The 21,811-nt window shown below is 37.2% G+C and overlaps 3 protein-coding genes and 1 pseudogene across 9 annotated transcripts; 2 read left to right on the top strand and 2 right to left on the bottom strand.

Moving 5' to 3' along the window:
- Positions 1 to 455: 455 nt before the first annotated feature.
- On the top strand, positions 456 to 4,904 carry LOC147522508 (Pentatricopeptide repeat (PPR) superfamily protein). The gene is made up of 3 exons (XM_086593963.1): positions 456 to 2,733; positions 3,324 to 3,610; positions 4,621 to 4,904. The coding sequence occupies exon 1, from the start codon at positions 689 to 691 to the stop codon at positions 2,432 to 2,434; it is 1,746 nt and encodes a 581-aa protein (XP_086450089.1). The 5' UTR covers positions 456 to 688; the 3' UTR covers positions 2,435 to 2,733; positions 3,324 to 3,610; positions 4,621 to 4,904.
- A 778-nt stretch (positions 4,905 to 5,682) lies between these two features.
- LOC147522507 (extracellular ribonuclease LE-like) lies at positions 5,683 to 7,632 on the top strand. The gene is made up of 4 exons (XM_086593960.1): positions 5,683 to 5,868; positions 5,958 to 6,113; positions 6,924 to 7,122; positions 7,276 to 7,632. Exons 1-4 carry the CDS (start codon positions 5,767 to 5,769, stop codon positions 7,497 to 7,499), a joined length of 681 nt encoding a protein of 226 aa, XP_086450086.1. The 5' UTR covers positions 5,683 to 5,766; the 3' UTR covers positions 7,500 to 7,632.
- Positions 7,633 to 8,077: 445 nt separating this feature from the next.
- Positions 8,078 to 10,429, bottom strand: LOC147522506 (malate dehydrogenase, chloroplastic pseudogene; annotated as a pseudogene). The gene is made up of 2 exons (XR_015213116.1): positions 10,019 to 10,429; positions 8,078 to 9,708 (listed from the first exon to the last, which is right to left on the bottom strand). The product of XR_015213116.1 is annotated as a malate dehydrogenase, chloroplastic pseudogene (transcript).
- Positions 10,430 to 11,132: 703 nt separating this feature from the next.
- On the bottom strand, positions 11,133 to 17,031 carry GALT1 (galactosyltransferase1). Of its 6 annotated transcripts, XM_086593936.1 has the most exons (10): positions 16,841 to 17,031; positions 16,700 to 16,766; positions 16,479 to 16,515; positions 15,231 to 16,323; positions 14,794 to 15,023; positions 14,412 to 14,693; positions 13,191 to 13,319; positions 12,385 to 12,564; positions 11,789 to 11,896; positions 11,133 to 11,666 (listed from the first exon to the last, which is right to left on the bottom strand). In XM_086593936.1, the coding sequence occupies exons 4-10, from the start codon at positions 15,973 to 15,975 to the stop codon at positions 11,457 to 11,459; spliced, it is 1,884 nt and encodes a 627-aa protein (XP_086450062.1). In that variant the 5' UTR covers positions 15,976 to 16,323; positions 16,479 to 16,515; positions 16,700 to 16,766; positions 16,841 to 17,031; the 3' UTR covers positions 11,133 to 11,456. The 6 variants fall into 6 exon arrangements, with proteins under 6 accessions (XP_086450062.1, XP_086450058.1, XP_086450066.1 ...); XM_086593932.1 differs by lacking the exon at positions 16,479 to 16,515; XM_086593940.1 differs by lacking the exon at positions 16,479 to 16,515 and having other exon boundaries at positions 15,231 to 16,311; positions 16,841 to 16,981.
- Between the last annotated feature and the right edge of the window lie 4,780 nt (positions 17,032 to 21,811).

The following is a 21,811-nucleotide window of genomic DNA, read 5'->3' as shown; positions in this document are numbered from 1 at the left end:
CCATTGGCGAACATACAGCGGCAGCTGCCAAAGTGTCGCCTCCCAAACCCCCTGCCAATTATAGCCCACTACCTGGTAGAACTGTTTTATGGAGAAAAGGGAGGCGTGTAAGCGTGTTCATTGCAGATTTGCAGTTAGCCGGTAACGTTTCTCCATCTGTCTCTCTCTACATATTCTATCAAACAACAACATAATGATTGGAAAAAAAATAAAAAATTGACTTGGTGCCCAAGCCCAAATGCCAAACTACATGAGAATATGTACTAGCCACCTGATGAAATTAGCCCAGGTCACCTGTGCAGAACTTTATCTTAGGTGATCCTGTGTGCCTTGAGTGGAGCTCAAATTTTCTCGAATATTGTTTAAGTTGGCTCGTGGATTTGAATTGTTCATAATGTTATAATCAAGTGAACGTATGAACGTTTAGAGTTGGCTTTTTTTGTTTGAGATGGCATAAAATGTGTCTTGGCTGTTATCTGTGTGCCCCATTAATAGTCTTTTTCTCTTCTCCCTATTTCATCTTCTTTCTCTCATCTCATCCCTTGCTACGCTCACGCCCCACTGCTATGCAAACTTGATTTTACTTATTATATTGTGTATAAACTCGACCTAGAACAGAATCTAGAGATAAGGGAGCATAAAATAGATATACGAATGCAAAGACAATCTAACGAAATAGAATAGTTTAATGGGTTTGAAACGCTTGGAAACAATAACAGCGCTAATAAAATCATGTTCAGCCAAGAAACATTTCCTTCAAATCCACGCCCAACTAATCAGCACAACACTTTCACAAAACCCCTTCATCTCAAACGCATTCCTAACTTCCATTTCCTTCTCCCCCTTACGCGACTTAAACTATTCGCGTAATTTTTTCGCGCAAATAAAAACACCCACTTGTTCACATTACAATACAATGATAAGATCCTATTCATTAAGTGATTCACCTATACAAGGGTTTAATTTATATAACCAAATGCGCGAACGAGGTATTAGGCCAAACCCGTTGTCTTCGTCTTTTGTTTTGAAGTCGTGTACTAGGATTAGTTCATTAGTTTGTGGTATACAGATACATGGTAGGATTTTGAGAGATGGGCATTGTTCAGATTGCATGTTACTTACTACTTTGATGGGTTTTTATGCTAATTGTGAGTGTGGGACCGAGGCGAGGAAAGTGTTTGATGAGATGTCTGTGAAAGATACTGTTTCTTGGAATGTCTTGATTTCTTGTTATGCACGTAATGGGAGGAGTAGGGATGCGTTGAGTTTATTCGATTTTATGCAGAGTTATGGGTATGGGTGTAAACCGGATGATGTTACTTGTTTGTTGGTTCTACAGGCTTGTGCTCATTTGGGGGCATTGGAGTTTGGGGAGCGGATTCATTGTTATGTTGATGAACATGGTTATGGTGGTGAGTTTAAGCTTCAAAATTCACTTATTGCTATGTATTCGAGATGTGGGTGTGTGGATAAGGCATTTGAGGTGTTTCAAGGGATGTTTGAGAGGAATGTGGTTACTTGGACTGCGATGATTTCTGGGTTGGCGATGAATGGGCATGGTAGAGATGCTATTGAAGCTTTTAGAGAAATGCGGAGAATGGGTGTCTTGCCTGATGAGCAAACTTTCACTGGGGTTCTTTCGGCATGTAGCCATAGTGGATTGGTTGATCAAGGTTTAATGTTCTTTGAAAGTATGACGACGGAATATGGATTATTTCCGAATGTTCATCATTATGGATGTATGGTTGATCTTTTGGGTCGTGCGGGTATGCTTAGTAAGGCTTACCAGCTTATAACTTCGATGAGGGTCAAACCAGATGCAACAATATGGCGGACTTTACTTGGAGCTTGCAGAATTCATAAGAACATTGAACTAGGAGAAAGTGTTGTTGAGCATTTGATTGAGCTAAAGGCCCAAGAAGCTGGGGATTATGTTTTGCTTTTGAACATTTATGCTTCGGTTGGTAACTGGGAGAAGGTGGCAGATGTAAGGAGGTTGATGAAAGAAAAAGGAATCCAAACCAAACCGGGTTGCAGTACAGTTGAATTGCATGGTGAAGTTCATGAATTTGTTGTGGACGATGATTCACATCCACGGATGAAGGAAATTTATGTGATGTTGGATGAGATTGAGAGGCAACTGAAGATTGCAGGTTATGTTGCTGAAATATCATCTGAACTGCATAATTTAGGCACAGAAGAAAAGGGGAATGTTCTCTCTTATCACAGTGAGAAGTTGGCCATTGCTTTTGGAGTTCTTGCAACTCCTCCTGGCACAACAATAAGGGTGGCCAAGAACCTTCGCATCTGTATTGACTGTCACAATTTTGCGAAGATTCTGTCCTCAGTTTACAATAGGGAGCTAGTCATTAGAGATCGTAGCCGCTTCCACCATTTCCGGGAAGGTTATTGCTCTTGTAATGATTATTGGTAAGCATAAGCAGGAAGCCCAACCCAATTTCGGGAGAAAACACAGAGCAGAGCATCTGGGTGGTGAGCAGCTTCGCCATGGGGCAAGTAGAACCATTGAGTGGAAGACAATGGTTGACATCATGTGCTATAAGGTGGTCTGGGCTCCTGTTGGTTGTTGAATCAAGCCCTTCTTGAATGGGGTATAGAAGATCCATGGATGGAAAAATCACATTTTAAGATGGATTGGAGGAATCTTCATTTACAACAAAGGCAGTGGCTCTCAGTTATGTTAAGAGCTCCCGATTCCAGGACTAGATGGATGTAATGTCTGATCCTGAGAAAAACATTAAGAAAGTCTAGAGTTCCAAAAATGAGTGCTTTCACGTATGTCTAGCTAACATTCATGCTCTGTACTTGTGTACGATTGTAATATGTATCTATCAAATTCAGGACTACATTTATCAGTAAAATCAATTATCAGTTGATGAGTGAGACTTACAATTGAGTTCATTTGAAGTTACTGAGCAACTGTCAGTAAACTCCTACCTGTCGTGTGTCTCGGGTAGGACTGAGCAACACCACAGGCTTATCTTCTAGAAATATGAGTTTTTTCTTGTGCTGTCTTGCCCTGTAGTCATTTTCTTGTCTCTTGTTCCAGCTTTCGGTGTTTTATCACATTGTAATTTATATTTTTAAGCCTTGCCGCATGATTACTTTACTGCATTATGTTACTTGTAGTTCCAGTGGGTTTGGTCCCGTAATTTAGAATTATGTAATTAATTTTTGTTGGTCAAATCTTTTCTGCTTAAATATTTCAAGTAAAACATCATTTTTCAGTGAAATAATAGCTGAGGATCCTATGTTCTTGGATGAAATTTAAGCAACTTCATATAACCAATTTGATGGTGCAGATAAATTACTTGTCTCAAAGGTAGAGTGGTCGAGTGGGAGGTGATTTGTGCTGTGAACCTGACATTTTGGGATTAGGCGTATAAGATGATGGCGGGATCTTCTGGATTTGTTTCTCTGATTATACACAACAAACACCTTTATTTACTTACTCATAAGACTGAATACAGGAGTTCAAGAAGCTGATGTGATTTTAGGCAATGTAATCGCTGAGCAAAGTGCGAAATGGCATGTTCCAATTGCTTGCTATGTCTCCGAGATTGGTTATGGTGGATGTTCCTTCAACATGGTATTGTACATTTGTTCCTTCAGTTTACGTTATTTTCATTTCGCACCTCCTCTTATGTGTTAAGAACTTAAGATCCAAGAATTAATAGAACATTTTTATATCAGAATTTTAGGTCTCGCCACTGAACCAGCGTTCAGATGGTGTTAAAATGGGACAGTACTTCTGCCGCCCAAACCAGGATCTGATAACTCCTAACATAAGAAAATTTTGTCTGTTTAACTGATGGTACTTAAGCAGTTACACAGTTATATTTGTGGTATTTCCAACATTAAGCTTCGATATAGTAATCCTTTTTAGGGTTGAGGATAAAGAAAATGGAGACACTAAAAGTGTTAAAGAGCATCTCTAGGTGGTGGTAGTATCACCTCCAAATTTGAAGAAATTGGACGCAAATATCAGTCGCAAATTTAGAATAGGGTCTACCATGCGATATTGATACTGTTGCGCGACAATGAAAATAACAACCTTTGATTCTCCATCGCTTTATTTATTATTTTGTCTTGCAAACTTTTTGGGTATCCCTTCATCCCTTGCATATCTCCCACTTCTGAGTAGAATTCTTCTCCCGGGTGCGTGGATTTGAGTACAATAATCGATGCAATAATATTGCATTATCAAGTCAGTTATTAAAAACACTACAATCAATAATGGATTTGAAAAATGGGGTGTAAATGGAAAAGAAGTTGGAGTAAAGAAGCGTTTCAAATGTGATTCTCTCTATCTTTTCCATTCACAATAATTTGTAACCTTAATAAACAAAAACTTTCAAAGTTAGAACAAGTGAACTGCTAATGTAGGCTGGAAGGTTAAAGAATTTATCCGTTGTACAAGTTTAATACTTTTCTAATGAAAGGCCAAATCATTAGTGGCCTAGCTTTCTGCCTTTCTTGCAGGTAAGTTGGATTATTTACTGAATTAATACTTACAGCTAAGCTCTATTAATTTCCAAAGATCAATCAATGCCCGATATCTAACTCTTGTTAATTGTTATGAATGAATTGTGTGTTCAGTTAACTCCTTGAACGCTTGATATGAAGCCGGTCGAGGAGTAAATACATGATAGTGACTGAGATATAACTGAAGGTGTGAAAGTACAAGCCTGATTTTGATTTGAAAGACCATATGTGATGAACCATTGAATCAGCGTGTTCTCTACATGCTTCAGCAAAAAAAAATCGTGTTCTTTACATGCATCCAATTATTGAGTTCACATTTCACGTACCTAAATGGGACAAAAATTCGCAAGTTTGGGACCATGGCGAGTGGCGACATATCCCTTGTCGGTATGAGTCCAATCTTGATGAATTTGAAATTTTGACAGCACAGTGTGGACTGTGGAATTGAATTCAATTTTGCTTGGAAATGAGCCTGCAGGCCATATACCATACGATAGCGATGCTAGTCAGTATTGGAAAATTCTAACCGACATTTTTCTTAACAATTTATTTTCGTCTATAATAATTGGCTTGTAACTGCGTACAATTTTCTCTAGGCCATAATTGGGCAATGGCACTAGGAACAGTCTTTGAGTCTAGAACATTCAAAAATGCTCAAATTAAGTAAATTTGATCAGTAGGTTGAATTCACCATTAATGACAAGATTCGGAATATGATTAGCCTAAAATATGGCATTTATAGTTTGAGGGAAATATCAAAAATATGATTTGCAACAATTGCAAGGAAGGAAAGACCGAAATATTTAGATGATTCAATAATATAATCAGAATCAAATGAAAACCATTTCCTAAATTTTGTGTACATGCGATTTTAATCATAAGAAATTCCATATAAGCCAACCATCAGGTATGAACTATATAAGTTGTAGATCCTTAAAGTTTCATTTTTGGAATCCTCTGTTCGATCTTTAAGGAAAGGACAAGCAAAAACGTGAAGATAACTTATAAAATTTGATGAGTCTAATGGAATTATGGAGATATGGAAGTATGGAACAAATGTCAACCAACCAAGCAACCTTGTATGGTTTAATATCGTACGTTATGGTATTACCATATCGAATATGCCTATCAAGATATCCGTTATTTCTTCCTATAAATATAGGTGTTAGAACTCAAAACTTTGGAACTTAAAAATCACAGTGCAATACATCACCGAACTCCAACCCTTCATAGGAAACCTTAGAAACGACTAGTTTAACCATGAAGTCAAGTGTTTTAGTTCTTCTACACATATTTCTAACACAGCTTCTTGTGTCCGTCTGTGTTTCCCAAGATTTTGATTTCTTCTACTTTGTTCAACAGGTAAGTTGAGAGTAGAACTCATGGATTCTTTAAACTTCAAAGTCTTCATTTATTTTTTAACAAATTAAAAGGTTTATTTGTTCTTGTAGTGGCCTGGAGCTTATTGTGATACAAAGAGAAGTTGTTGCTATCCAAGTACAGGAAAACCTGATGCAGATTTTAGTATTCATGGACTCTGGCCAAATTACAAGGGCGGTTCTTATCCATCAAACTGCGATCCTGATAGTCCATTTGATGAATCTGAGGTAATTGATTAAGCTCATTGTTTCCAATCACTATATATGAATTATATCGATATATTGCAGGAACTGGAATTTGGTTTTATTTCTTTAGTTAGTTAAAGTACATACAAGACGGGGAATAACGTATACCAGTGGAAACAAAATAATGGTCCCTTCACTCCCTTCAGTTTCTTCCCTACCCGTTGGACTCTGATATCTGCCCAATGCTTTTCCGTTTCTTCTTTAAGATGTTCTTGTTTTGAAATCTTTGAAATGTAATTAGCATTAGACTGAAGATTGGTTTTACTATGCTAGATAGAAGATTAACGAAGTGGACAAAAAATGCCACATTGTAGAGTCGTTATAAAATAAAGTATGGCACGCAATGATACCCGTTATGGGATGAAATCTATACATCATTCATTTACTGGTTTATGACCTTGATTTTTGGGATTGACAAGGCGACAAGCCATATATCAATACATACCTAAAACGGTCTTTTGCCTTCCATGAGAATACGTCGAGACTTTTAAGCACCTAATATCTTTCACGCCAAAATGCATCCCTATCTTGTTGAGTGTACAACAAAACCACTCAACTTAATTCCTTTTCTGCCTTTCATCTGCACATTTTATAGCACCTTTCGTACACCTTTTCAACTCGTTTTTGTTATGTTAAAGTTGTTGCACATTCAGATTAGTGTATAACAAGAAGTCTAATGGGTCATACATGCACAGTAGCACCCTATAAAATGGTGCAAATTTCTTTTTAAATTTTCAAACAAGAAATTGATATAATTTGTATGCAATTAAATAATTAATGGTGTTCATGCAGATTTCTGACTTGAAAAGTGAAATGCAATCGGAATGGCCTACTCTTGCATGCCCCAGCGGTGATGGTATGAAATTTTGGGCACATGAGTGGGAAAAACATGGGACCTGCTCGGAATCTGTTCTTAACCAACACGGTTACTTTGAAACTGCTCTTCAGTTAAAGGAAAAAGTAAACCTCCTCAACGCTCTTAAGAGTGCAGGTAAATAATATGGTTATATGGATTAATATCCAGCAGTTACATTAATATCCAAACCAGTGAACCATAAAATCCATAACCCAGAAGCACCCAGCAGACAATGGTATAGAGGTATGCACCTAGATTTGTAACTGTTTATTTGTGGTGCTTTTGTAGGAATTCAACCGGATGGGCAGTTCTACAGCTTAAGCAGCATATCAAATGCAATAAGTAAGGCAACTGGATTTACACCTGGTATAGAGTGCAACATAGATGAGTCAGGCAATAGCCAACTGTACCAGATTTACATTTGCGTTGATACTTCTGGCGCCAACCTTATCAAGTGTCCAGTACTTCCCAGGGGAAGATGCTCTTCGCGGATCGAATTCCCTGAGTTTTAGGAAAATCAAGAAAGTTTACATTTGAATTTTTAGTCTATCAATTGGATTGTTCCGAGTGTTGTTATGTTCCTATACCTAGTTAACATTTCTGCTGGTGAAGTGCTAATAAAATTGGATCTGACCTTCAGTTAAATTCTCCAGTCTTTGATATCTATTCATCAAAAACTGATTATCCACATCAAACAAAACCAAGGCTCTGCTTATTTTGCCCGAGATAAAATAAAATTTTGCAGTTTTACATACAATTGATACGTTATTCTAGAGCTCTGGGCATTTTGGCGGAGCTCTAGATGGCACTAACCAAATCTGATACAAAGAAAGTAAGAGACTGTATATATGACGCGAGGAATTGTGATAAACCTAATTATGTGTACCCTTCATTTATGCAGTTTTAAATAGCAAATAGGCCCCAAGCTTTTTATATAAAATAGGCGCCGCCCCAATTTTGTTTTGAATTGGCCGCAAAGTTTGGATCGTCTTTTAATCTTATTTCATAGATTTCTTGATGGTACGAAGAAACACCACATCTCAAATTGGTAAACTCTTGCCTAGTTACCAAGGCACCAAGCACAACCGTCGTTCAAAAAATTTATTCCCTGAGCCGTTATTTTAAGGATACTATTCCATAAAAAAAACAATGGCTACTGTTTTCGTTGAATTAAAATGGTGAAACATTTTAAGCATGCATCCACAATGGAAAATAAAATCTCTTATGCTTACAAGCAAACTAGCAACCTGTGGTATCAGAATCACTACTGTCTACTGCCCATCCAAGATTCTCAGTCGATGCAGAGCTGCACATGAGAACCAAGCAAACTTCCTATGCTACAAAACTGAGACAATCAATCGATGGCGGATGCAAGATTTTTTTGAACTTCTTCTTATTCTTTCACTAAAACCCATTAGGTCATTACTGCTAGTCTATTATTTGACTCTTCACTGCTCAAACCGATGCTGGGGCAGCCTGCTTCTGCGCAAATGCCACACCCTTCTCAATGCTTGACTTAAGCTCTGGCTTGAGAGCTTCCAGAGCCTTTGCCTCATATTCAGTCAACCCTTGGACATCTGAAGATATCACTGCTTCCACCCCATTTTTACCGAGCTTAATCCTAGATGCAAAGAATGGCAGCTCAGTAAGCTCTGACTGGACGAATGAGCACTCATAGACATCCGTATCTCCATCCAGAGCACGGAGAGATGATTCGACAAATCTAGCAGCTGCATATGCCATAGAAAGTGTCGCAGAACCCTCACCTGCCTTTGCTTCTACAACTTCTGTCCCAGCGTTTTGGATCCTCACTGTTAGCTCTTCAATTTCTTGACCTGTAAAGTTTGCAGCTGGTCTTGTCTTCGACAACAAAGGTAGAATAGTAATTCCAGCATGTCCTCCCACAACTGGGACATCTACATCAATGAGCCGCAGGTTCTTTTTCTGTGCAACAAAAGTGTTTGCCCTAACAACATCTAGAGTTGTAACACCAAATAGCTTCTTTGGATTGTAGACACCCTTTTGCTTGAGTATTTCCGCAGCAATTGGTACTGTGGAGTTGACTGGGTTGCTGATGATGTGGATAAAAGCATCCGGACAGTTGTCCGCAACAGCCTCAACCAGGGTCTTCACAATGTTGGCATTGATGTTGAAAAGGTCATCACGGGTCATGCCTGGTTTTCTTGGAACACCTGCTGGTATGACAACCACGTCTACACCTTTCAAACAGTTGCTCAATTCAGACGGGCCTGTAAATTCCAGGACTTCAGAGGGAGTGTTGCAGTGGCTAAGATCAGTGGCAACTCCCTTTACGTTCGCAACATCATAAAGATGCAGGGCTGAAACAAGTGGGGACATTTTGATCAAAAGGGCAAGAGGTTGTCCAATCCCACCAGCAGCTCCGAGAACAGCAACTTTGAAAGTTGAAGCCCGAGGTTGGAGACGGTTCTCAAAATTCTGGGCTTGCTTTTCAGCTCTTGGGGCAAATGAGGCTCGAAGTGCAGCGGTGCTTTCCTTGCCAAAGAAAGAAGTTTCAGATTCACATCTTACCGATGATTCTGCCTTGAGACCACTGAAACTCTTAAGAGAGTTTCCAGAGTTGAATCTCACACCAAAGGACTTTGCTTTTGATCCTTGAGTGCCACTATAAGCAACAGAAGCAATTGAAAAAGTAGCTGCTGCTGCTGCCATCTTTCTATCTTATAATTTGAACGTAAAAGACTGCAGGAAACAAAACTTAAATTACTGCCACGCTTACACACTTAGAATACATCAACCAGACAATGAAATTTACAACATCCAATTGAGTATAATATATAAACTTAATCTATCTTCTAGCTCCTTAGTTTTGGTCCACACTCCTTAGCCTTGTAAGGAAATGGATCGGATCTCTAATAACAGATTTTTTTTTAAAAAAAATGAGTTGAAACAAATAATAGTTTCATTATTATTATATAGATAGATAGAGTTATAAACAGCTTACAACTCTAAATCACAATCTGAATGTAATAAGTGAGTAGAGGAAATTTACCTTAAAATTGGAAAAAGTGAGGCGGGTCTGTTTGGCGGAAGGTTTTAAGAGAGAGAGAAATGTGTTCGTTTTCTCCGTCCTTTTTTTTTATATTTTGGTTGGGTTCGGGGTTGGTGAGAAAGTCGTTTAGAATATGCTTCTTTAGTCTTTAAAGAATCTCGTTTAGATCTAACGGTTTGGGTTTTTTTATTATCAAGTTGACGGCTTTGATGTAATCGACCGTATGTGTAATAACTTTACAGTTCAGGGTGTATACGTATTTGTTTTGGTTCGTTTTAATTGTGGGTGAGATTTTAATCTTGTCGGTTTGAGAAAGAAAATTAAGTTCCAATCTAAAAATATTTCCTAATTTGTAAAAATGAGGATTGCGGAATCAGATTTCATTGCTCAGAAAGAACTCAATATACAGTCTGTTAAGTCTGAATCAAGCTAGGAATACAGATTCGGGTGCTTTCTGGTTTAAATTCGTACGCGATCTAACTACATGTGTGTTTTTCCAATTGGTGGCTGTAACTTTACTCATTTTCCTATGAGAGAGGCTTATAGTTGCTAATGCAACCCTGCTTAGTGCAAGTTTTGCATGCCTTGAGAGTCTGCAACAATCAAATTATGTTGATGAAACCGTGAAAATGCAGCACCTCCTCCTGCTCCTGATGTAATGTTACTTAGTTACTCTCATGTTTGAGTGTTTTTATGCACTTCTTTGATGTGGAAATATATAGAAAGTTCAATAATGATCAATAAAATCATCAAAATCATCAAAAACTTTGAAAATATATCATCTTCTTTTTTCTTATTTATGATCCATTTGCATAGACGGGTAGATATATTAATTTTATTAATGTTAACCACTTGCGCAGTGTTGGGCCCATATACATACCGTTTTATAAACGTGAGGAACTGGAGAACAATGAGGATGCTGTATTGCTGCTTGACATAATTCTTGTGGTAAGTTAGAAGAATCCCATTGAAGTTGACCGCGCCAAGATATTTTATGACATACATTTACGACATCCTCCTCAAACTCAGACTGATAATCACTTGGGGTTAACACACCATTGTCGAGGAAAATCGGATGCTTCTCAAATAATGCGGAAAATATTGACGAACACAGTGACCTTGAATCATGGCATCGGCCTAAAAAATTGGCATATATGTATAGTACTCCTATACAGATCACTCACTACTCCCTCCCACACTCCTATATGATACAAAATTACAGATCGCTCATTTGGTATAATACCTATATCAAGTATCTAACTGTCGAAACCTAACCAAGCCTATCTACCAGTACAAAACCCTGCATCTATCACTATTGAACTCCCCAACTACTCAACCCTATGTCTTCTTACAACTTGTTAGCTGCAACAACATTACTTTAATATCTTCTTTACCGAAAAATCCTCGTAAGATCCTCCATATGGCTCTCAAGCGGTCATCATTCACCACAGCATACAGCTCTCTTTTGTTCTTGAAGCTTTTGCCACAGGCAGAGCATCTCTCTAGGGCCTTGGTAGTGAGCAATGATGTAACCATCTTTGCAACCCTCATTGTGGATCTTCTCCTCTTTTTCGTATCTTACATCCAATCCACTTTTCTTCATTTCTGCAATCCAGATGCCCATTGCCACATCCTCCAGCTTAAACATCTGTAGATGTCAAGCGTTTCATTTTCATATCCACATATTTGCATTTCAAGTACTTAATGGGGGAAGTGGGGAACCACATGTAATTCAAAACATTAAGAAAAGGAGGCAAATGTTAACCTTACCTTCAAAATCCCATGTTTGTACTTTTCATAAACCATCTTTGCTATGTCACGTGACACAACGTAGCCAGGACCATGTGCCCAAGGGGGGTAAGTTTCTTCGGGATATTCCTTCAGGAACAAATATAAAGACAGAGATGTTAAGACCAGGAGACCAGCTAATATAGAACACAAGTACATAACATAAAGACACAAAAACATAATTAGGACACAGGTGACACAGGTGATTACTCCATATGTTGAATAACCATGTATATCCAATAATCTTCCATGTTAATCAAAGTAGGATCCACCTGATATTTTCAAAATCAGATTCTATTTTCAGATGTTTCACCAGTTTGTAATACCTTCTTTAAGTTGCAATTTTGTAGAAAAAATTTATAGTCAATCAGTTATTATTTGCAATGCTGTGGTCCAGTAAATGAGAGTATGATCTACGAAACTTGAGCTCTAAATAGGATCTTAAATTTCTGCTAAAGTCCGCCAGGTTGGGATTCTAAATCCAAAATATTGAAATGGACATGCAACTCAATTTCGGTCTGATGAAACAAAACAGATCTTAAAAGGATTGAGTCAAACATCATGATGGAAAGAGTTACCTCTGAGCTGATATACCATTTGCTATCAGGATTTCGATGAGGTCGGGAGTCTGAATTGATGAGACCATACAGTAACCCACGGGCCACATTGATCCTATTTAAAGAAAGAAGCACCTCGTCGACACGCACAAATGCATCATCATCAGTCTTCATGACATACTTTGCTGAAACAACCTGTGTCTGTTGATGCAAATAGAAAACCTAATTAATTTGGGAAATGATGAAAGAAGTCAACCACCTATTAGAATTCTCCCTTACAATTTGCAAATCCTTGAAAAAAGACATTTTAAGATCTAATATAATGCGTCACATAAGATCTATTTTTCTGATGCTTATCCATATCAAAATACTTTGGATTGCTTATTGAAGTAGATTTTCATATCCAGTTCATCTTTCATAAATTAATATAAGCAGCAGATCAACATCACTTGATTTAGTGCACACTACTTGTGCTCAAATTCGCTGCTTTGCACTTGGACGTTAATGATGTATGACAATCAAAAGCTCATTGTGTTCCATTACTTCTTCAATAGTTCAATTTATTTAAATGGTTCCTATCTTAGATAAACTTTGGTAAGCGGTAAGCTATGGTGAAGCTTTAATACACCACTAGGTGCCTAAATTGAGGGAGTAATATTTTCCATGGGACGCTCCAGGCTATGCATACGAAACACTCAAGCACGATAAGTATAAGATACCATCACATGGTGAAAACATTACTCGTAAGTCTAACAACAATCTGGTTTTTGGAATAGTTTGTGACCATATCTACTCCAGCATACAAAGAAAGATGGACAAGAATGTACCCCAAAGATGCAGATGGCTACAGTCTTCCAAGTGATGAGGCCATAATAATCAACAAAAGGCATCAACTGAGTATCTCCATATGTCTGAGCCTCATTCCATAGTTCCTTATTTACCACCTGGTTTTTATGCTGCCATGAAAAACATAAATCAGAGACTGTCTTAATACAAGTATTAAAAGATGGTGTCTAATTTATTGCAAAAAGGATGATTTTGGGCATTACGCCCAAACTTTAATGATTTTAGATAATGGCCCACACACAACTCATTTTATTAAGACAATCACACAAGAGATTGTACTTTCCCTCTCCTTTCTCAAAAGTAAGTTCAATCATTTTTCTTCACCACTCGGGAATAGTTCTAATCAAATTAAGAAGAATACAAATTTGGAAAAGTTCCAATCCATCCCTTATGTAGGATACTAGAAGGTTTAGAAAGAGCAGAGCTATGTGAAAATAATCCTCATAGGATGTTCATAATGACCTGACAACCCACAGTAACATATTCGATCGATCACAGACAACTTCTCAATATAAGATATAATCAAATACATCGGGAGATCAAAACCCATTAGTTGTCATCGTCATTGGTAAGAGTTTTTAAGAAACAATCTAGAAAGTAATTAGAAAAAACAATGACATGGATGTGAGTGGAGATGTTTAAGACAAGATGCTTCATTTCCCCAGAGTGTCATAAATGGCTATAACTTGACAGGTGAAGTAAGATAAGTAAAGAGTAAACAGGAAACAATCTAGAAAGTAAATATATAAAATAATGACATGGATGTGAGTGGAGATGTTTAAGACAAGATGCTTCCTTGACATGGTAATTTTTTTTTTCTCAGCATATAATACAGAAAAACATATACTCTCAATTCTCCAGAGTGTCGTAAACAGCTATAACTTGGCAGCTGAAGTAAGATAAGTAAAGAGTAAATAGGTGGACACCTTTAGTCCCAGGACACTAGCAGCCACAACAAAATTTTGACTAGTAGCATGATGGTTCATGCAATGCTAATAAGGAATATCTAAGTTACCATATGTACAAGCCCTGCATTATCCAGTAATAAAGTACGCTTACATAATCTCTCTCTCTGCGAAATACTAAAAGTTGAGATATACTAACTTCAAAGTCTATTATCGTTCCCAGCAAAGATATGTATCCGTGTATCAGACATGGATTTTTGTGAAAATCTAGAGTTTCGATGTTAAATAAGTGCTTACCAAACCAACAAAGAAACGCACTGCAACAGCTCCTGATCGCACAGAAGAATACTGCATCCATGTTCTTCGAAGAGCCATACGACGCTTGAAATTGTTAGCTGTAGAGAAGACACCAATGAAGAGATCCAATGGTTTGTGTAAGAGTAGAGGGGCTGCTCTGAGTGATTCTAGATCAACAATATGCTCTAGATCCTCCGATGTGGGTAAGCCACCAGCAAGGACAGATATTAACTTCAGATCTCCAGAAATCCTCACTTCACTAACAAGCCATGGCTCCAAAGTCTAGAGACAAAAACAGCCAGAACATACTATTAAGTTCAAACGAATCAAAGTAGTTTACTAAGATTCCACGGTCACTGAGATGAAAAGAAATAGTGATTACTTCACGGTAAGAGAAGGATGTTGTGTGTTTTCCATCGACTGTCACTTGGATACCTTCTGCCCCCACTCTAAGTGTGGTAACAGCCAAGTACCCTTGCTTGAAAGGAAAGTATCTAGTTGGTTTAGATCCTTCATGTGCTGCTAAAGAGCCTCCAGAACCACTGTATATTCTTGCCAGAAATCTACTGTCATTTCTACCCACCATCGGATTACATTGATCCAACTCATCCACTGAAACAGAGAGATTACCTTGTGATATCAGATTTCAATGGTATAAAAAAAGCATTGATATATTAACAATTAAATAACCTAAAAATAATAAATAAATAAGGGGACTCTCAATAGATTTAAGAAAAAAACATGGAGCAATGAATATGTATACGTAAAATAACGATCATTTGTAACTGATTAAAGTGGTGTTTCTGCAAAAGTTTATACCTTTCTTATTGGTCTGGGGAGCTGGCATGGGGCAACGCTCCTCGTCACCCCAATCATGAGCTGCAGTCCATGTATTTTGAACTACTACAGGATCCTCAGTTATCTTATCACCTTGAAGACGAACATTATAATGCAAAATAATGGGAGGATCAGGCTCCCCTGGAATAGGTGCACCTGTCAAGTCAATACGAAAATTTCCGAGAAGCCCATTTGGAATTCCTATGATAGTAACAGAAGAACCTTGGATCAGGCCACAAGGAATTTGTAAGTTGTAGCCACCATCACCAAATTCTGTAGCATTCATTTTATTAAGAAAATATGGACACTGTTTCTGACGTGAACTTCCATTTACAGGAGCATGTCTTTGCTCTTCAACTGAGGTCACTAGGCTGTTCCAGGCGACTCCAGCTTCTTTGATAGCCTCTATTGCATTGGGCAAAACCTTAGCATGACCAATTAAGTGTTCTAAATGATTCCATGTCTGCAAAGTTCGATTCTCTTCACTGGAGAAATTCTTTCGAGTAAAGAGGCTGGAAACTAAGATATCCGACGAAAATACTAGAGAGGAGTTATCAGAAATTTGAGTTTCAGGAGTACCGTCATGCACCCATTCAAGAGGATTAGTTGTATTTAGAAATGGAGTTGTTAGTGTAGCTTCCCCAATAGGATCATTCATCAAGCCATACCTAAGAACCAGCAATGCAAACAAGGATGCAACTACTACACCTCCATACCATCTCTTCATTTTCACTTATGTACCTTTTGTACAATTCAGATCCTATATTACCTGGCAAATGATCTAATATCTATTTGATACGATCAATGTTACTCCCAGCACGCAGAACATTCAAAATCGCCGCTTGTAGTTGGATGGATTAACACTAAGCAACTTGAGACGTGGACAATGACTATGAAATTCTGTCTCTGTGAGCATTACTGATCCACTTCCCACAGGTACCCCCAGATGGAGCATTTTGAGTTGGTTCACAGCCTGTGCAAGACTCTCCACCATAGACCGGAAACTTTTGACAAACTCAAGCACAACTCAAAGACATAGATCGCGATGAGAATGGTGATTCTGCTACGGACACTCCTGTTAACAGAAGGCACAACATTTTACCAGTCATTGTCTAAGAAATACATGCATAGAGTTACTAGCTCAAAAAAAAAATTGCTATAACAAGACTTTCTTCCAAGTTAATAAATTTTTTTCTTTCTGGTTATTGCATTTCCATCTCAAAGTCTTACTTTTATTGTTTTTGTTGGTGGACTTATCAAATCCTCACTAGCTCATTAAATATCCAGATAAACAAGAGAAAAGAAAACAGAGTTTAGCCAAATCCATTCATAATCAAAAATAATCATTAGTCAACCAAGTCAAACTTCATTAACTCAAAAACTCAGTTTGCATAATTAAACACTAATCAACTTTTAACTAATCTAATAAACACTAGTACACTAGTAATCACCTCCATAACCAAACACAATTTTCAAGCAGATCACAACACTTGACACACTCAACTCATAAACCAAATGCTGCACTCACAAAGAGAGCTGATGTAAGTAGTGAAACAGATCAAGTAAGTAACAGGTAGCCACAAAAAACATACCTCGCGAGATCTCATAAACAAACAAGAGAAAATGAAGAGAGAGAGAGGGAGAGAGAATGTTTTTTGGGGTTGTGGAATTTTTATTATTATTTTTTAAAAAAACAGATTGTGGTATGTTTGAACTTGAAGTCTACGCCAGATACAAAGGCGGTTGGAATTTCTTCTTCCTTCCTTCCTTCCTTCCTTCCCCACTTTATACTCTTTTTTCTAGTCATCCAACATCAGTCAATATTACTGTGCTCGATTACTATTTTGCCACTACAATTTCTTCTTTTGCCGGCTGAGGACAAACTTGTCACTTTTGCTTTCGATAAATAAAACGAAAAGTATAGAGGACTGCTGTTAGTGGGAAAGTTACTGTTTTAGGCTCCTTTTATTCTGACTTGTAGAGTGGGGCGTCATCCAGTTTATTAGTTTATCCAAAATCGAATTCAAGAAATTTCTATAGAGTTTTACTTTTCCTATAATTATTACACAGTTTTACCGGAAATTATCAAAATTTTCAATTTCAAGCTTTGGCTAATTAGTTAAATGGTGTCTACGCTGGTTTGGACCGGGGCATCACAAAAATCCAACTTTAAATTAGTAGTAATTTCACAATTATTTTTAAAATAGAGGACATTGTGATAAGTAAGAAAAGAAACGTCTAAATTTCACTATACAGATGGACGGTTTTACCCTCTTTCAATTAATGCCCTTTTAACTATGGTCATAATAATTAAAAACTATATAGAAATATAATTGGAAAATGCCACTGTTTACCAAACATTTCTCTTTAAGGTAGTTAGATTTTGGAAAACTCTCAGCGTTGTTCATAAAAATGGTAACAGTTTTGGATATTCTGAACTTTGCTATTTTGCCCCAACAAACTTTACTTTTATTCTTTTTTGTATATCCAGGTTTTTACCATTATTGCTGGCCAATGCCGGTAAAGGAGAAATTTGTCAATTTGTTTTCTTTGAACAATTATCAGTTTAGACCCAAAAATGTAACATGCTGCTGGCTGCTAGTGAGTAGTAGGTGAAAATTACTATTTGGGACATTGTATTTTGACTTAACGACGATGAACAACGCGTGGTTCGTCAATGTCAATGAAGAAACATTTAATTATTGGTGTTGTTAAAGAAAGAAGTGGATCCACGTAATGGAAATTGTTTCATGTTAATGGACTGTTTATGGGAACGGTTGAGATTTGTTTTTGCTAAAGACGCTAAATACTCGCCACGTTTTATGGTTTCTAGTGGTCCATTTACCTACCTTGTTACTTTTTTCAGACCTTATCAACTTTTGATCCCATATATGTTTCTATCATGAGGATGCTTCCTCATGAAACAAATGTGAGGCCGTGAGGGTGTGTAATGTTCATTGCATGATGGTTCATTCCAAGGCCCAAAATATCGATATCGATGAATATATCGGTGTACTAAAAACCGATATATATCGGATATATCGGATATTTCGGATATATCCATTTTTTTGGTAACCAGTCCAAACTATTTAAAATATCAGAAATATCGGATATATCGGAAATATAATATCGGAAATATCAAATATATATCGGAAATATATTGGAAATATCGGATTTATATTTTAAAATGGTCAAAAAGTCAACCGATATATATCGATTATATCGGAAATATCGATTATATCGGCGATATAAAGTTTCATATCGGAAATTCCGATATATATCGAAAAAAAAGAGTTCTATATTCGGTGGATATATGTCGAAAATATCGATGTCGGTGTACCAAAATACCGATATATATATCGGATATATCGGCGATATTTTGGTCCATGGTTCATTCATCTTTTTTTTTTTTTTTAAAAGTTAAAGAAGTTAGATTTTGAACTGCCACATGCCATACTGTTGTACCGGAGTGTATTCAATTTGTTAATAAAAAGTTTACAGAAGTTGATTGATTTAATTTCTGAGATTTATGTTTGTTGTGAATGCAGTTAACTATGTGTGCTCAGCGATTTCGGAAAAGGTCGCATCGATATGCGGTAAAGCATGGATCAAAATATCACCGATATATCTGATATATCAGTATTTTGGTACATCGATATCGATATTTTTATATATATCTACCGAATATAGAACTTTTTTTTCCGATATATAACGAATTTTTAATATAAAACTTTATATCGCCGATATAATCGATATATTTGATATTTACGATATATATCGGTTGATTTTTTGACAATTTTTAATATAAATCTGATATTTACAATATATTTCTGATATATTTCCAATATTTCCGATATTATATTTCTGATATATCCGATATTTTAAATATTTTAAATATTTTAAATAGTTTGGACTGGTCACCAAAAAAATATATATATCCGATATATATCAGTTTTTGGGTACATCAATATATTCATCGCTATCAATATTTTGGACCTTGTTGTAAAGGAACTCAAAACTTAAATGGAATGGTAGAGCCCGTAGAGGTAGAGATTCTTTAATAAAAATTTAAAACTATACCGAGCCTGACTATTTATGATTCATACAAGTTCAGAATTTCAAAAATTTCGGAATTCCGATGAATTCAAAAACCGAAATTTATTAAATTTCAACCCCTATTATATTCAGAATTTCAGATGATTTCCGAAATTTAGATATTTTAACTCTATATTTGAAATTTTGGTTTTTTGAAAAACCGGAATATCAAGTGGAATTCCGAAGTTTCGTTCGGAATCACGAACTATGGTCTCAACTGCCATCACTCATTCTGAACGAAAAATATTTAGATCGTTATGAAGTTTTGTGTGTGGATAATAAGATCGATATATCATATATGCCACACATTTGTAATTATGGTCTAATGGTTAGATACTTAAATGCGAGCATGAGATGACTGGGAGTCTGGGACTAGTAAGTTCAGCTTTTCTTGTGAGTTTAGATAGAATCCCCATAAAAATACCACTAGATCGAGCATCAGTAATTCGTTCCACTCCTTTTATTTAAATACTCAAAGCGCGATTGCTCTAGTGAGTAAGCGTATACGGTATACCTTAGGTAAGTAAGCGGCGTAAAGCCGTATGATCAAGAGTTGGAACTTGGAACTAGTAGGAATTTTAGTTTGCGTGATGCAAGTATTTTTGACCTGTTTATCATAATTCCTAACTCAACATCTATATTTTCTTCTTCTTCTTTTTCTTATCTAACAAAATAGGGAGGAGTGGGAGGACAGATTCCACGTCATAAGGTGAGACGTAGTTGACACACCCCCTAACCATAGCCACTCAAAACTCATGGAGGGTGAATTAAAAAGTTTTTATGGGATGAGTTAAACAATTTTTCTCACCTCACCCACCCCCGGACAAAAAAGTCAATATTGGACAAAGGTTTTTTATGGTCAATATTTTATTTTATGAACTACGGAACCATGAGCTGAATGGGCTCAATTAAAAAAAATTGTAAATAGTTTGGGGTAGGCATCCAAAAATCATGTTTCAAAAATGTAGGGCTTATAAACTATTGGGCCTCCAAAATTTAACATGATGTGCTGACAATTTAATTATATACCTAAATGAATTGATGTTATTGGGCTTATGGATAATAGGCAATATGGGCGGCCTTACGTAATAGAGGACGAGTTGTTTCTATGCCGAAGATGCACATACATACACCTTGGCCGTGAGGTTGAAAATTTTTGATAAGTTGTTTGAATGAACTCAATGAAGCATGCGGCGATGAACTATGTTAATGTTAAAGTGTTGCAACTTGTTGTTTCGCGCCGCAAGACACGTTTGTTTTTAAGACGATACCGCCTTGAAAGCCCGTCGAAGGCACAACGAGTTAATGCGGGTAAGAATAGATATTGGCGGATTAAAAGCGTTGAGGTCTCATGGGTTGTAGGCACGGGTTGTAGGCATATCGGGCAATTGGGCTTTTTTGGTTTTGAAAAGCGACAAGTTGTTTCGTCGAAGATGCACATACACCTTGCGCCAAAGGCGTTTTAACGAAGTTGTTTCGCGTCGGGCGACCGATAAGATCGCGTTGTTTCGCATGCGAAGACACTGGGACTAGTAAGCGCTTTTCTTGTGAGTTTAGATAGCATCGCATACCACTGCACATCGTAAGGCACAACGAGTTGTGAGGGATATACCTTAGGTAAGTAAGCGGCACGCGTTGAGGTCTTGGAACTAGTAGGGTCGTAGGTGACCCGCATACCCTAGTTCTCAAACAAATATAGTATATCAAAATCTGTTACTTCACACCCAAATTAGGTTTGGACTATAAGTCAAACTCAAAATCTGTTTTTTGGGAAGATGCACATACACTTTTAGGACAAAAAGCGGATTTAATTGTTTCGAATATTTTCGCGGCGCTGGCCGGGTAAAAAAAAATTGGCCCAAACCAAAGGCTATAACGGCGATGTTGTTCGTCGTCCAAATTTAACAGACGCGCAGATTTGGGACCCAATTGATGTTATTGAAGGCACAATGAATTGTCGGGATAGTGCGGCAGGCGCGTTGAGGTCTCACGAGTCGTAGGCACAGACATACCCTAGTTCTATACAATCATCAACGTACTGAACAAAAGCTGGCTGCGGCTGCATTTACGTTTCGATCATCGGATAATGTTGCTTTGAATCTGATTCTTTAATTCGTGGATCTCAATTTGTTTTACAACATAACACCTTAACACATCAGCTTGATAAAAAAAGGTGAACATATATTTTTTGTAACTTTTACTTTTCTCCAAATTGACGTCTGCTGTGAGTGTCTACGTCCCAAGACGACGTAGACCCATCGCTTACACGTGAAAAGAAAAAGTCTGCCTGCTATTACTAATGGACCAACTCTCTATCATGACTAAATCATCTTCGATACAATTGATTTGTAGACCAATCTCGGTGATTTGAATCTCTTTGAACCTGGTTGATTGATTAAAAATGCCTTATTGAGTGAAAATGGTTCTCTATCCCTTTAAAATCATCAGTGTTAAAAGTGGCTGATATT

The sequence above is a fragment of the Coptis chinensis genome, chromosome 1 (assembly GCF_015680905.1).
Source record: "Coptis chinensis isolate HL-2020 chromosome 1, ASM1568090v1, whole genome shotgun sequence".
NCBI lineage: Eukaryota > Viridiplantae > Streptophyta > Magnoliopsida > Ranunculales > Ranunculaceae > Coptis > Coptis chinensis.
Note: the sequence above shows the minus strand (reverse complement) of the source record. Positions and strands in the feature narration are given on the sequence as shown.

Bases quoted from the DNA above. Each gene is read 5' to 3' on its own strand.
- LOC147522507 (XM_086593960.1), top strand. From the start codon at position 5,767: ATGAAGTCAAGTGTTTTAGTTCTTCTACACATATTTCTAACACAGCTT. The intron at 5,869-5,957 runs GTAAGTTGAGAG...TTGTTCTTGTAG, and splicing joins TCTTCTACTTTGTTCAACAG to TGGCCTGGAGCTTATTGTGA. The intron at 6,114-6,923 runs GTAATTGATTAA...GTGTTCATGCAG, and splicing joins GTCCATTTGATGAATCTGAG to ATTTCTGACTTGAAAAGTGA.
- LOC147522508 (XM_086593963.1), top strand. From the start codon at position 689: ATGGGTTTGAAACGCTTGGAAACAATAACAGCGCTAATAAAATCATGT.
- GALT1 (XM_086593936.1), bottom strand. From the start codon at position 15,975: ATGAAGAGATGGTATGGAGGTGTAGTAGTTGCATCCTTGTTTGCATTG. The intron at 15,024-15,230 runs GTATAAACTTTT...TCTCTGTTTCAG, and splicing joins TCCCCAGACCAATAAGAAAG to TGGATGAGTTGGATCAATGT. The intron at 11,897-12,384 runs GTAACTCTTTCC...TTGTTCCTGAAG, and splicing joins AATGGTATATCAGCTCAGAG to GAATATCCCGAAGAAACTTA.